This window comes from Artemia sp. Qi Xiang Cuo, chromosome 12 (genome assembly GCF_049724085.1).
Source record: "Artemia sp. Qi Xiang Cuo chromosome 12, ASM4972408v1, whole genome shotgun sequence".
Lineage (NCBI taxonomy): Eukaryota > Metazoa > Arthropoda > Branchiopoda > Anostraca > Artemiidae > Artemia > Artemia sp. Qi Xiang Cuo.
The window spans coordinates 45,662,876-45,677,663 of record NC_142805.1 but is presented as its reverse complement, the minus strand read 5'-3'; the positions used below and the strand labels follow the sequence as shown (position 1 = coordinate 45,677,663).

General features: G+C 35.2%; 1 protein-coding gene across 2 annotated transcripts in view; it reads right to left on the bottom strand.

The window, feature by feature from the left end:
- Positions 1 to 14,788, bottom strand: part of LOC148946179 (glucose dehydrogenase [FAD, quinone]-like) — a 104,385-nt gene that overhangs the window by 70,607 nt on the left and 18,990 nt on the right. For both annotated transcript variants that reach the window (XM_089098255.1, XM_089098254.1), the window contains exons 2-3: positions 9,919 to 10,121; positions 7,307 to 7,493 (exon numbers count right to left, since the gene is read on the bottom strand). In XM_089098255.1, the coding sequence (XP_088954381.1) occupies positions 7,307 to 7,493; positions 9,919 to 10,121 (390 nt within the window). The remainder of the gene's footprint in view (positions 1 to 7,306; positions 7,494 to 9,918; positions 10,122 to 14,788) is intronic.

Below are 14,788 nucleotides of genomic sequence, written 5' to 3'. Positions count from 1 at the left end.
TTTTTCGATTTTAATCTGCAAAACATTTATTTTTGAAATGAGGGACAGATATTATGATTTTGGCATAAGAACAAGAAGCGCTTACATGAAAACACACGGGCAAATACTCATTACTTTCTAAACCATCTAGAAATAACGCAGTGTAACCAAAAAGAAACGATAAATGATAAGTTCTAGGCTATTAGTAACATTTAGAAAGCCTTTCTTTTTGCAATGTTGATACCACTATTAGTTATGAGCATAACACAGATATAACTACGAATACTACACATGAATATGGCGCATAGATTGTGTGAAGTGACTCACTATTTACATAACAATTTTGACACACTTCAATAAGAGAGACTTAAGGATGAGTCATGGTTTCTTCTGCTTTATTTTGTGTATATTCATTTTTTGTTTCATGCTCATTAAATCGAGCAGATGGCTGAAGACAGTTAGGAAGTCATCCAATCGTAAATTCTGAATGCGTTGCCCACTTTCAGTGACACACAGAACAACGCTCACTCTGCAACCCTTTGTGCTCTTGGGAAGATGCATGTAATATAACTAAAACTTCAAGACAGCCATTTTAATCGGAATGGTTAAAAACCTAGGATATCAAAAGCGTCGAGCCAAATCCCTCGTCCACTTCCTGCCACTAGAAGAACAGTACCAATGTGATACATGCCAACCGTCAACAGAAAAAATTACAAATACCATAGAAAACTTGAAAAACCACAAATCCTCAGGCAAGGACCTCCTACCTGTAGAATTTATAAAGCAAGCCCAACAGTCGTGGAAGCCCTGACGAACCTATTCAGAAGAATCTGGAATGCGGATTATGTCTCCCAGGACTGGCGCAACACCACTATAATTCCTATCTTCATAAAAGGAGATAAAGGCGATTGCTAGAATTACCAGGAGTTTCAGTGATTGACAAAGCCGTGAAGATTTTTACAATAGTTGTCATAAACCGTTTCCGAAAGGAGCGAGAACATCGAACAAGAAATAACCAGGCTGGGTTCGACCCAGGAATGGGATGTGTTGATTTTATTTTTACCCTGCGACTGCTCCTTCATCATTGATTCATTCACGAACAAGAAACCATCGCCATCTTTCTCGACTTCGTCAACACATTTGATTCTATACTCCAGCCTATACTCTGGCAAAAGTGCTTCAAGATGCTGTCCAAATTCAATTGGTTAACATGTTCAAAACTTGTTATGAAGATACGAAGAACAGCATCCGAATATATGAAGAGTTGACAGAGCTCTTTGAAATGGAGTACGGTGTTCGCCAAGGCTATCCGGGGTCCCCAATTCTTTTTAATATTACGGTAGATTGAATTATGAAGAAAGCATTGAACGAAGAAGATAGCTTGGCATTTTCAGCCAAAGAAAGTGTTGCTGACCTCGAATATGCTGATGAGGGTGCTCTCTTATTTGACTCAGCACCGAAAGCGGAATAAATACTAAAAATAGTGGTGGCTACAATAATGCGACGCCCGGAGGAGACCCAAACACGCCAAGTTCTTACTGTGGTGCCTCCCTCCCCCTCGAAGAAAAACCAGGAGACCATATCAAGTCTAACGTTGTAAAAAAAACTACTTGGCGATGTCCAAGTGACTAATAGGACGTCGAACTACTTGGCGGTCTCCGGAAATATGGCTAAAGTGGGACAAGTAATGCCTTTAACTCATTCAGCTGCTTAAATAGGACAAATCACTTTGGCAGAATCTAGTCCATCAGCTTCTTGGTCCCGAGTTGGGCTGAATAGTCTGTGCCTCATCTTAAGTAAATAAGTCTTAAAAGCCACATATTTTCTTAAAATTAGAATCATGTTGGTTTTAAATCAATTTAAGCCCGATTGTCTTATGTTTATGAGCGTAAAAATGTCAAGCATGTTAAGCAATCACAACTTATATTTAATATTTCCCAAAATTGCGACATGTGATTTCGGGGAGCTCAGGGTGAAATAAATTCCCTCTAAACATCTGAATTTCGGATGCCAGGTAAGGCGGAAAACGCCTGGTCATGCTCCAAGTTTAAGTTTAGGTAAGTTACGACACAAAAACAAATTGAACTAATATAACCTGAACTAATATAAGCTAGAACAACTTAAATGATGTGAAATTTAATGAGTTTTATGAGCATTAAACACTTTATATATACTATACATTGTTTTTGCTGGAACGTTGTTTTGATCGGTTTTCTTCAGTGTTTGTTTTCCAAAGCAGTCTCTTTGTTAGTTCCAACAAATAACTGGCTAACAGTGTTTTTTTTGTCACTGATTCATCTGAATTTGGTACCGTGCGGTCAAAAATAGCACTAGTTTAAGTCCATAAAAATTCTATAGATCAAACCAACTACTCAATAAACACTTCAGAAGTTACTTCTCCGGCAAACTTCAAATATATTTTGAAACACTCCTATGTCAAACTCCAGTAGTAGTCTTTCATATTATCCACACCCCATCTTTGAATAGGCTATATACACCAGTGCCCTCCAGATTTTATTATCCTGGCGGAATCGTGACGCTGCAAATATAACAGCACGTTTGGCTTCAGTAGGATCTGTCCGCAGCTGGTGGGTCTACGATCGACAACCAGTCCTGATCCCAAGGTCTGTCTGAATTCTTGAGCCAGCCAAAAGGCTTCAACTCAGTCACTTCCCTGATTTCACCTGGTTCTTAACTGTTAGGCACTTTTTTCACCAATTCAACATTGCTTCCAGCTTCAGTTCTGTCCTGGAAATTTTTATTCACTGCAAAAAGTAAAACTCACTAGTTTAAAACTTTTTCACCAGTTTTATTGCAGTTCGTTTTTCAATTGATTTGATAATAGATGCCTTTATCGGAAAGGTTGATATATTACAGCCTTGGAGGTCAGAGTCATATTATAATTTATATTACGAATACTCTGATGACTCAAGGTTGGCCCTTGGGCCCGAACTCGTCCATCTCTAATTGCTATAAAAACATTACACCTCTATCGAATCAGCATCTTCCATGAATCCTTCAGAGTACATTCTGACACTCATTGCTACTATCACTCATACTTCACTGATAAGTTCAATAGATAGATGAAAATACTTCTACTTGTTGAAGCTAGACTCATATCAGCATTGACTATATGTATAACTTGAGATCAACAGATTAATTCAAAACCCTCTTCCTTCCAGTCCCATTTATATAGAAGTATTATACGTTACATTTCTTTGATTCATGGTTATTCAACAAAAAAAAAAATAAGATAAAAATTGGTATATTGAAAGCCCTGAGGTATCAGAGACAACACTATAGCGTTACCTATAGTAAAGCCCATAAGGCTTCAATGTTTCATTATAAGTTATTTTTTTTCCCCGGAGGCATTTCATATGGAAGGGGTCGTCGTATAAACTTTGGAAGGGGCTCATTCAATTGGAAAATAGAAAATTTTAGTCCCTTTTTAAGTCAAAATGATTGGAGGGCAACTAGTCCCCTTCAGATCCTCTGCTTCCAATATATCTGATTGAAATTTTGAGACAGCCATTTTGTTCAAACTAGTCAAAAGATCGGATAACAAAAACTCCTAAGTCAATACAACCCCCTGAGCCCGAGGGCAAGCGTTGTGAGTTATGCCCTGGGGCATATAAGGTTCCCATGGACTGCGTGGTTGTATAAACTTTGGAGGGGGCTCATTTGATTATAAATTGAAAATTCTGGTTCCCTTTTTAAGAATTTAAAGTAATCGGAGGGCAACTAGCCTCCCCCCACGCCCTCTTATTCCCAAACACACCCGACCGAAATTTGGAGATAGCCATTTTCCTCAAAATAGTCCAAAGATCATTTAAGAATACCTCCGGGGTTGACACAACCCCCTAGATCCCAGGGCACGGGGTGTAAGTTACGGATCTGGGGCATGTAAGGTTTTTACAAAAGGGGTGGTCAATATAAAACTTTAGAAGAGACTAGATTGGTAATTGGAAGTTCTAGTTCTCTTTTTAAGTTTCAAAAGTGATCAAGGGCAACTAGCTCTTCCCCTACGCCCTCTTTTTCCAAAATTCATCCGATCGAAATTTTGAGAAAGCCATTTTCTTTAAAATAGTCCTAAAATCATATAAAAATGCCCTCAGGGTTGACACAAACTCCCCAGAGCCTGAGGACAAGGGCTGTAAGTTATGTCCCGGAGCATATATGGTTTTATGGAAGAGGTGATCGCATAGCCCTAGGAGGTCGTCTAGTTCTCTTTTAAGAGTCAAATTTGATTGGAGGGCAACCTTAAGCCCTTTCTCCCCAAATGGATCTGATCAAGATTTTGAAATAGCCATTTTGTTCCTCCCTAGCCCCAAGGACAAGGGCTATAAATTATGAGAGCTGCCCATTCTTAACAGACAAGGTTCTTATGGAAGGGGTGGCAGTATAAACTTTGGACGAGATTCATTTGAATGGAATTTGAAAGTTCTAGGTACTTTTTTAGGAGTCGAAAGTGATCAGAAGGTTACCAGCCCCCTTCACCTTTTTTCCCCAAATTGATTCGATCATAATTTTTAGATAGCCATTTTGTTCAAAATAGTCCAAAAATAGAATATCTATGCTTCTAGTGTTGACAAAAACCTCCCAAAGCCCCGGGGCAAAAGATGTAAGTTATGAAAGTTGCCTGTCATTAACCTGTAAGATTTTTATGGAAGGGGTGTTCCTATAAACTTTGGAAGACACTCATTCATTCGAAAATTGATAGTTCTAGTTCCCTTTTTAAGAGTCAAAAGTGATCAGAGGGCAAAAAGCTGTCCGTTTTTTTATGGAAGGGGTGGCCGTGAGGACTTTGGAGGAGGCTCATTCGATATTAGACCGAAAGTTATAATTCCCTTTCTAAGAGTCAAAAAGTGAAGGAGGGCAACCAGTCTCCTCCCCCCTCCCCTCATCTCCCTTTTATCCAAATGCTTCAGATCAAATTTTCAATTTTGATGAAAGCTCATCAGTCCAATATTTTATTTCCCTGTTATTTTATTTATGTTTTCGAAGTTGTAATAAGTGCAAAAGAAAATACTTGTAACACATTCCATTTTCAGTAAAGCGCCAATGACGCACTAGGCTTTAGACTTTTACAGTTAGGGAAGGGGGCAGGAGCCAGACTTTTGTTTGTAGTGATTTTTCATCTTTTAAAGCTTGATTAGCATATTCAATTTAAGTTTTGCTCGTTTTAAGATTTACTCGATTAAATTGATTATTGAATGTGCTAATATTTTATCTCCTCCATTATCGGCCATTTTTAACCAGTGTTTAATTGATGGTGTTTTCCCTAGTGTTTTTAAACAGGCGTATATTACCCCAACCCACAAGTGTAGGGCCACTAAGGTCATTACTGATATGCATGGGCGTAGGCAGCATATTGTCTAGGGGGGAGTCGATAGTGTGATGGAGGGCCTTTTGTCAACAGCTTTTCCAACCATCTGCTTTTTCAGCCATGTCTAATGTAAATTTGAAGGTCTAGGGGGGGGGGGGAGATGCCCCCTCCCTACGCCCATGCTGATATGAGGCTGATTTGAAAACACTGGCTCTTTCAAAAGCGTTTGAAAGTTTTATTTTTGATTGTTTATTTGAGGACATAAAAGATAATACAGATTCCCAACAATTTGGATTTAGACCCAGGCATAGCATTGTTCATTATTTGGTTGAACTGTTTGATAGCATCCTTAAACATTTAGAAAAAAATGGGGCTTATGCTGATGCATTATTTGCTGAAATAGTTAAGGCTTTTGATACTCTTAATCATAATGTAGTAGAGAAAGAAGCTAAGGTCAATTTATTGACCTTGAAGCAGCACATGCTGCTTTAATATTTTTGTGTTGCTATTTATTTGTTTATGATCCTTGTTTTGTATCTTCCTTTTTTTAGCCATGGCATGCTCACGTTAGCTCCAGCTATTGTATTGAAAAAATATGTTCTATATTCTATATTATCTATCGATTTATATTGGTGCCTGTTGTTTGTTTGTTTGCTATGATTGTTTATTTAGTTGCTGTTCGTTTTAAGTTTCATTTATTCTTTAATAGCAATTTCTTGTCGTTTTGAGTTTGAGTTATTCTAGGAATTTATTTTTTTTTATCTTAAGTTTAATATGGCCTTTACTTTTCTTTGAAAAACTTCTTTTTTCGGCAATTTTTTCTTAATTAATGAAAGAAAATACTAATACTAATGAAAAGTAAAGAGCGGCATTAAAACTTAAAAAGGGTAGAAATTAGTTCCTATTTGCATAGCATTATTTTGAGCAAGGATGGAGCTGTTATCTTCTCACGAATCGCTTAGCACTCAACTAGTATTATCAAGTCATATCTTTTCTTTCAGAAACAATAAAAACCACGTAAAAAATTCAAAAAGCAATACAGCAAATATTTGCAACATCGCCATAAACAGTTGCAAGAGCGGAACTTCCAAACAGTTCACGTTAATTCAAAAGCATCCAATTTTTTGGCAAACTACAGCAAATTAAAAATCAAATTATTTGAAATACCTAAATTGGATAAAATTTTTACCTTTTAAACTATAGATTCAGCACTGTTGCTTATATAAAATAACTATAACGAAATCAAAAGGGGGCAAAACACTTTGGGACTAGTGATATTGTATTTTAGGATTTGTTCATTTTCTCATAACTAAGAGGTTTGGTCTATGTCTATGGCACTAAAAGAAAATACTTTGAGGAGGACAATACAAATTCTGATAAATAAATGAAGTATCCCCTTTTGTTTTTTAGTGGACTGATGCTCTACTTGGTAATACGGGGCCAAAGAATCAATTTCCACTGCCGCAAGGTTGGGCGATAGTCTTGCTACCTACCCCTACAAAAAACAAGACCCAGCAACTGAATTGCGCATTCTCATTTCTTTTTAAGTCATTCGAAGATTCCCCTTAATTTGAAAAATATGAGATTGCTAGTCTATTCTTTAGAGCAAATTCATATATAGTAATATTTACTTCTTTTACATAAACGTGTGCCTGATTCTTTTTTTTACAAAAACAGCACATAAAGAAATATTTCCATTAAATTTTTCGGCTTCCTAAAAGAAGCTGTCTTTATAAGCGACTCAGGAAAAACAGGCACAATACTTGTTCATAAATAGCAACTTAGTAACATTTATCTGGCAATAAAATCTATTTATAATTGGGGTCTTGGAAACATCCTAATGAGGGGTTTTTCAGACTAATCGGAAGATAATCTTCCCACATGCACGTATCTAGACTTTTTTCTCTTGCTATGGATATGTGCTTATTTTGACATGATTCTAAGTCTAAACTGTCTCTTCAGGAAATAACATAAAACAATTAGAAAAAAAAGTATTCTTGCCATCAGACATGTAGAGGCCTCTCTGATTCTCAGCTTTTTTGAAAAAAGTAAGAATATTATCATATGACCATCCTTTGTTACCCAGTTTTTCCCAGTTGTCGTAGTCGAGCTTATTTCCACGCACGTATAACATGTAATTCAAAACAGATCCTCCGCCCAGAACTCTTCCTGATGTCCAGTGTGATACCTGTAAAATTAAATCCTCAGGGTGGTTTTAAGTTCAGAAATGCTACTTTATAGAAGCCTAAAAGCTACAAAAATCCTGAGCAACTTTTAGCCCGTGACAAAGAATACTGGTTTACTACATCAAAAAAGTAGTACACTAAATAAAAAGTTTCGTCATAACAAACGATACATCTTGGGTATACATTGAATGTAATTCATAAATATATACAAGAAATACAATTATATACAATTAAACTAGTAGGCTACATCTATAAACAGAAGACCAAACTCAAACAGATTTATAAAATATTTATATCCAATAAATACTTATACGATATATCATAAATACTCTACGATATATTCGTAGCCAAGCAAATCAGTCCCTAACTATAATTTCAACAGGTTGAAGTTCAAAAGGCTGTAAAGAAATTTCCTACAAGCTAGAAACTAAGTAAATAATATATATATATATATATATATATATATATATATATATATATATATATATATATATATATATATATATATATATATATATATATATATATATATATATATATATATATATATATATATATATATATATATATATATATATATATATATATATATATATATATATATATACATATACATATATATATATATATAATATATATATATATGTATGTATATATATATATATATATATATATATATATATATATATATATATATATATATATATATATATATATATATATATATATATGTATGTATGTATATATATATATATATATATGTATATATATATATATATATATATATATATATATATATATATATATATATATATATATATATATATATATATATATATATATATATATATATATATATATATATATATATATATATATATATATATATATATATATATATATATATATATATATATATATATATATATATATCCTGAGAAGAAATATTCACTTATTCATCAAATCAAAACCATTGTTAGCTAATAGCCTTGATGTCTTGGAATATATATCGGGGGCTGCCACTAAACATTTCTGACAAAATCTGACTTCCAACTTCCACGATCGGGGAATCTCACAAAAACCTAAGTAGGTAGAAAAAAACCGATTTGATAAGATGCTGTCTGCGGAAGAAATCAACTCAGGGCCCTACATAAAAAGACATTAACCAATAATTTCTAGCTAGGATTTGAAGAGGGGGGTTTACCCAGAACTCCAAAATGTTTGCTTACTTCGTCTGCTTTCTTCGTCAGTATAATGCCTGATCATGATTTTTGTTTTTCTTTTTTTCTTCATATACTTACAACATTACAAAAAAAAAAACACTCATTAGAAAAGACCAATTACGAAAAACGAGAAAAGACTAATTACTATATTTATTTCTTCGACAGCGTATATATGAGTCGTATATATATGAGGGACTTTCTCTTGTCAAGGTTTCTTTGCAAAACCTTTTGTTTCCTTGGGCTTTGCTTACTCTTCTTCTAATTGTTCTGATTAATCCATCAGAATCAAGCTGCAATCCATCACGTTTTCCAAGAAGAACTGAATCTAGTTCTGCTTCATTTTTAGTTTCATTGTTATCCTTTAATTTAATGCAAAAAAAATATGTTTCATCCTATTTAATAAGAGATCTTACAAGGAGTTTAATAAGGTTCTATTGCAATCCTTATCCCTTACTTTTGCTAGTTTTACTTTTCATTGTTATTAATCTGTGTTTTATGTGGATATAGAAAAGTGAGGGGAAGGGAGAGCAGAGCCTTGACATCCCTATTACGATATAAAGATTCTTTAATTTGTCCAAAACTTCTTAGATTTCATAATTCATCTTTTTCACATTTCTTTTTAATTTAGTATATTCCCAATTCCTGCTTAAGTGACTGGACATGGCTACAATACTGTAAATTTCGTTGGCATTCTTCTTTCACTAGCTTTATGAATGGCATCATCGTATCACTAATTCTAGTGTCCATGGTCTATGAGTTGGTGTTAACGTATATTAAAAGCAAAGTGACCTCAATCAAACCATGATCTCATCACATAGAACAGATGGTCATAGAATATTGGGGAAAGGCTCAGGTTCTGGTTCCTTTTTCAAAGGCCAAAACCAATAAGAAGGCAAAGTACCTTCCCTTGAAACCCTATATTGCCCTGGTGCCTTCAGAGCACCAAGAGGTATTAGACAAACCTTCGAAGAGAGTCATTTTAATCAGACAACAAGAAAGGTCATAAAATGAGTTATTCAATCATAGCAATCTCCGTCTGTTTTAAGTTTGGCTTACAAACAACTTTATTTCTGCTTGTTTTAGGTCTAAATATTGCTTTTTACTTTTCTTGAAGAAAATTTTTGGATGATACTTTTGTTTTAAATACAGTTACACATAAGGCAGAGTAAAATGTGTCAAGCAACATTGCTATAACTCTACTCACATTATTTTCAAGCCCATTACAACATTCTTGTTGAGGTTCAGTCCTGTATGACCAGTCTAATGGTGTATCAGTAAGAGTGGCAACGATTAATGGCACATCTGAAATATATGGTGCTTTTGGTCCTGCTTCAATCAACAGGACAGAAAACAACTTGTTTTCTGACAGTCGAGATGCAACAGCAGCTCCTGCAGAGCCACCACCAACTGAAATATAGTGAACAAACTAAGATTTATTAAGCACTAAAGAAGGAGTCATATATAGGCCTATGATATATTTTCACGCTTAAAAAATGATTGAAAGGTAGTAGTAACAGGACAACTACTCATATAGATATGCCTAGGCCTAAATCTTACGGGAACAGGGGTTGTTATTAAGGGAATTTTATCAACGAAGGCAGGGTTGAAAAACAAAATAGTCCATTTTTAGGGCTATTAAACGTTCAATTCTTCCCAGTGTACTCTTCAAATAGACATAATGATTCCAACGGCTTCCAAGCCCTTTTTTCGCGTTGAACAATACAGCAATGTAAACTAGTAGCTTTTTAAAATGCTGTACTGAAACCAAACCCAAATATTAGAATAAACGGAATTACAATTACATTAGTATAATCTGAACCTTATTTTTGACAAATTTGAATGTAAAAATGCTACAGACTATAAGCGTACATTATTTCATCAATTTATTTTACCAAGCTTAATTATTGAACATTACTTGGCTTGGATGTAACAATAGCAAATTGCTAGGGAAAATGACAATCTGTACAGAAGAAATACCGGTAAAGGAGCGAGAATGGTGTTGCTACCAGCCAGAATCAGTCGAAAATTACTGAGGAAAGGTACTTGAGACTAAGCCGTTTCCCCAAGTTTCCCAACTTATAGTGATGCTTATAAACCATTAAGATTTGTCATACGTAATAACAATACTAACAAAGGGTTTACTGTTGATTAAGATCTTACTTAACAGAGTTTTGTTACTGGCTATAGCATTAATAAAAATATTAAAACATTAAGAAAATTAAGGAAGCAATTAAATCTCATGCAGAAAAGACATGTTTGTTCATGCAAGTTAATTATGTGATATGACTATCAGTCTATCAGTGGGACATGATTTCTAGCAATAGTGAAGACTGAACTGTTTATGAGCTGCTATCCTTTCTAATTTATTAGAAAGGACCACCGAGAAAATTTTCAGCAACTAAGCTCTGATTTTTATGATCCAAATGAGATTACCAGTTTGAAGGCTCAGCTACTGTTACTCTTGCCATTCAATTTGGTGACAAGATTAACATAGAAGTTTCCGGATGTTCTCCAAACTCCCTCTGGTTTCACTTAAAATAAAACAAGTCCCAACAAACTATGTTCATACCCTTTCAATATGATCCTAAGTTATTGCTGTTGAATTTACTACTACTAACCTGAAATAAATACCAACCAATTCATATATTGCACCTTAATCTTACAAAAACAATTTCGTCTTATGAAGAATGAAGATGTCAAAACAGAACTTGATTATGTGCACCTTATTGTGCATTACCTGTCAAAACCAGTCAGTGGCCCTGTTTCATCATCTGCAACACTTGATTTAGGCCTATCTTATCTAGCAAAAAAAGAAGACAAGGGTGTAAGAGCCAAACACAACTGTTGAAACTCATTTTGCCAGTCGTTATTGATACATCAACGCTAAGATAGGCCCTGACGGAGTAACATAATTAAAACTATACCATTTTTGAGCAATATAGCATCAAGACAAATTGATGAGGTGACCATTGATGCTTGTGATCAAATAGTATAATGCAGTTTTATATGAATTTGCTATTGCTCAGCTTTAAGATCTCACGAAAGTGGCAAACTTGGCCAAGTTTTCACATTTTGTAAGAACAGATCAATTGATCCCATTTTGCAAATCAATACTAAGGTCAAGCAATTGGAAAGGAGTCCTTTGAAGCATTTATTAGGGAAACATAACTAACAAATTTAACTAAAAATAATATATTATTATGCATATAAGCTGAGATAAAAGTGATATTATAGAAAGACAATGGCTGGATTCGTGCCACATGCCGAACTGACACACTTTCTTTTCCCAGATGTGTGCTAGCCACAAAAAAGATATCAGTGTTTCGTTTGAACATATTACATTTGAAAATTTTGCACTGCATTAAATGTTGGCCTTGTGTAGTACAGAAACTGTACTACACAAGGTCAACTTGGGAATTGATTTGTGCAATAGATCAATTCACCTTCTATGGAAGAAATGGATTACGGAAATATGAATTCCAGGACGAGTAAGATTAATTTCAGTCTGAATCTAGCAGTCTATGATTGATTTGACTGTTTTTGCCCTAGCATAGTGGTTGTTAAGTAATGTGAAGTATTTTTATTAAAATCTGTATGATCCTAAAATATTTTATTTAACCTCTGGATTTTAAAAAGATCCTGCAAATTTTGTCTTTGAGGTTGTCATAGGTCAGTATTACACTTATTCAACCACTAAAAAATATGAACTTGAATCTCTATTTTTGCATTAAGATTCCGCAATTCAAATACAGCCTTTTTTATTGTCCACAAAAGACCCGGTCAAGGAGGCACACTTGTGCCTCTTTAAAGAGGCGACCCACCACAATGTTAAACGATATTCGGTCCTCGTGATCAAAGAGAAGCGGCGGTAATTACGTTTTGTATCCTATGCTCAAACTCAAATACATACAAAATTTAACCCCCCCCCCTCCGATGGTATCGGCATGGGGGCAATTGGACCACACGGTTCGCCCCTACCCCCACCACCTCCGGTCAAAGATGTCCGATCGGGCCTAAATTTAGAGGATAAGCTTTCCTAGGGCCTGGGAGCTTATCCTCAAAATTTCAGCTCAATCCGATAACTCTTTCCCTGTTGTCCAAAAACCAAATATACCCACTTAATGTTCATCAAATTATTTTTTTTTGTTAGCCACGCCTACAGGCCTACACCCCCGCTTTGCAGCCTTTTTTGTTAAGGTTTTTATTTTGGGGGTCTTCCGCCCCCCTCAACCCCCGCTGTTTCCCTTGCAAAGAAATGCTTTGCAACACGAACGAAGTCTGCTTGAATTTTTTACCGTAAGAAAATCCTATTGCATCTCTTTGATTAGAAACAGTTCTGAGCCTGTTTGCTGGATTTTTTACAGGAGATTTTTCACTAACCGATAACAAGCTATAATGTGATGAACTTGGTACGACCAACTGATTGCAGGCTACAGGAATTAAAAAACCTTAACAAAAGAGGCTGCAAAAGCGGGGGGTTTGGGGGGCGGCAACCCCCCAACTGTACCTCCTAATCCCTGTACGTTTTAAGGTTAGATCTTGTGACTCAGCCTCTTTAACTCTTTCGAAAACGTAGTTTTTTTCAAATAATTTATAAAGGAACAAAGCAGGGGCTATTACTTATCCAAACGTGATAACGGTTATGTTTTGGACATAAAGGAAAAATGCCCTGCATCATGTATTTTTCATGGCAATAAGTTTGATAAAAAGAAAAAAAAGAAAAAAAAATAATAAAAAAATAACCAAGAAAACGAGGGCGATTTCAGCCAGTGCACAGAAAAAAGCGAAAAGACAAAAGCAGATATTTTGGCAAGGACCTCCGCCAAGCAGTCTTCAGGGTTCAAAAAAAAGAAAAAAAGAAAAACTAACCTTTTGAAGTGAACCCTAACAGAAAAAACCTAAATAAATAAATAAAAAAAAACAAATGAGAGTCAAGATATAATTAGCTAAGATATTCAAGGTTTTTGTTGTCAGGAAATGATTACTCAAACGACAGTTGAAGTCTAGACTGATGGCTGAAATTTTTATTCATTTTCTTCAACTACTTTGTTTAGAATACAATCGCTTATTCTATTAGCCTAGTTTTTGTTGCCAATTAACCTAGAGAAAACAATCGCTTACCCTATTAGCCTAGTTTTTTGTTTTGTGCGTGACTGACAGCAGCACATTTTTTTTGTTAGGGTTTGCCTGGAGTATATAACAGAATTTGTTTCTTCATGAAATTGCTTCTAGAGCAATTTACTGGTAATTACTGCAGCAATACTGCAGTAACTTTTGATGGGTAAGATTAAACTTTATGAAACTTATATGTTTGAAATCAGCATAAAAATTTGATTTTTTTTATGTATCTATTGGTATAAAAACTCTGTTTTTTTGAGTTTCGGTTACTATTGAGCTGGGTCGCTCCTTAATTACAGTTCAATACCACGAACTGTTTGATACATTGAGTCCAGAATTAAAAGCCCAGTTACAGCTCCATCCCAAAGAAGAGGATAAGGTGGTTAAAAGAATTGCAAGGAAAGACAAAAGAAACGTTATCAAGGAAAAAGAAGCACTTGCAGAAAAAGTTGCAAAGAAAAGAGACTCGAAAATGGTGTAACGACCATCAAACGAGATAGTCGGAGAGAAAGCAATCCGAGTTACCCTTGTAAAAGATGAAAATGAGGACGTAATCTCGGATCCACATAAAGATGATGAGAAACGGGCTTCGAATTTTGTGACAGTCTTAAAAGACTTAGACCTGACGATCCAGAAGTAGTACCTGACACACCATTTTCACAAACTGATGCAAGTGCTGGCTCCCCAAGCACTGACGTAGTGACAGCAGTTGTGAAAAAGCTAAAAAATGGACGGGTACGTAGAGTCGATGGCATCACGAGAGAGATTCTGAAGGCATCCCTTCGAGCCTGCATAACGGTTTGGAAAACTCCCCTAGTGGCTATTTGGAAAAGTAAAAAACTTCCAAAAGATTGGACTAGAGGTTTACTGGTAATACTCTTCAAAAAAGGCGATGCGCCAGTCTGTGGCAACTGGAGGGTCATCAGCCTAACGCCTGTGCCCAGCAAGATACTTAC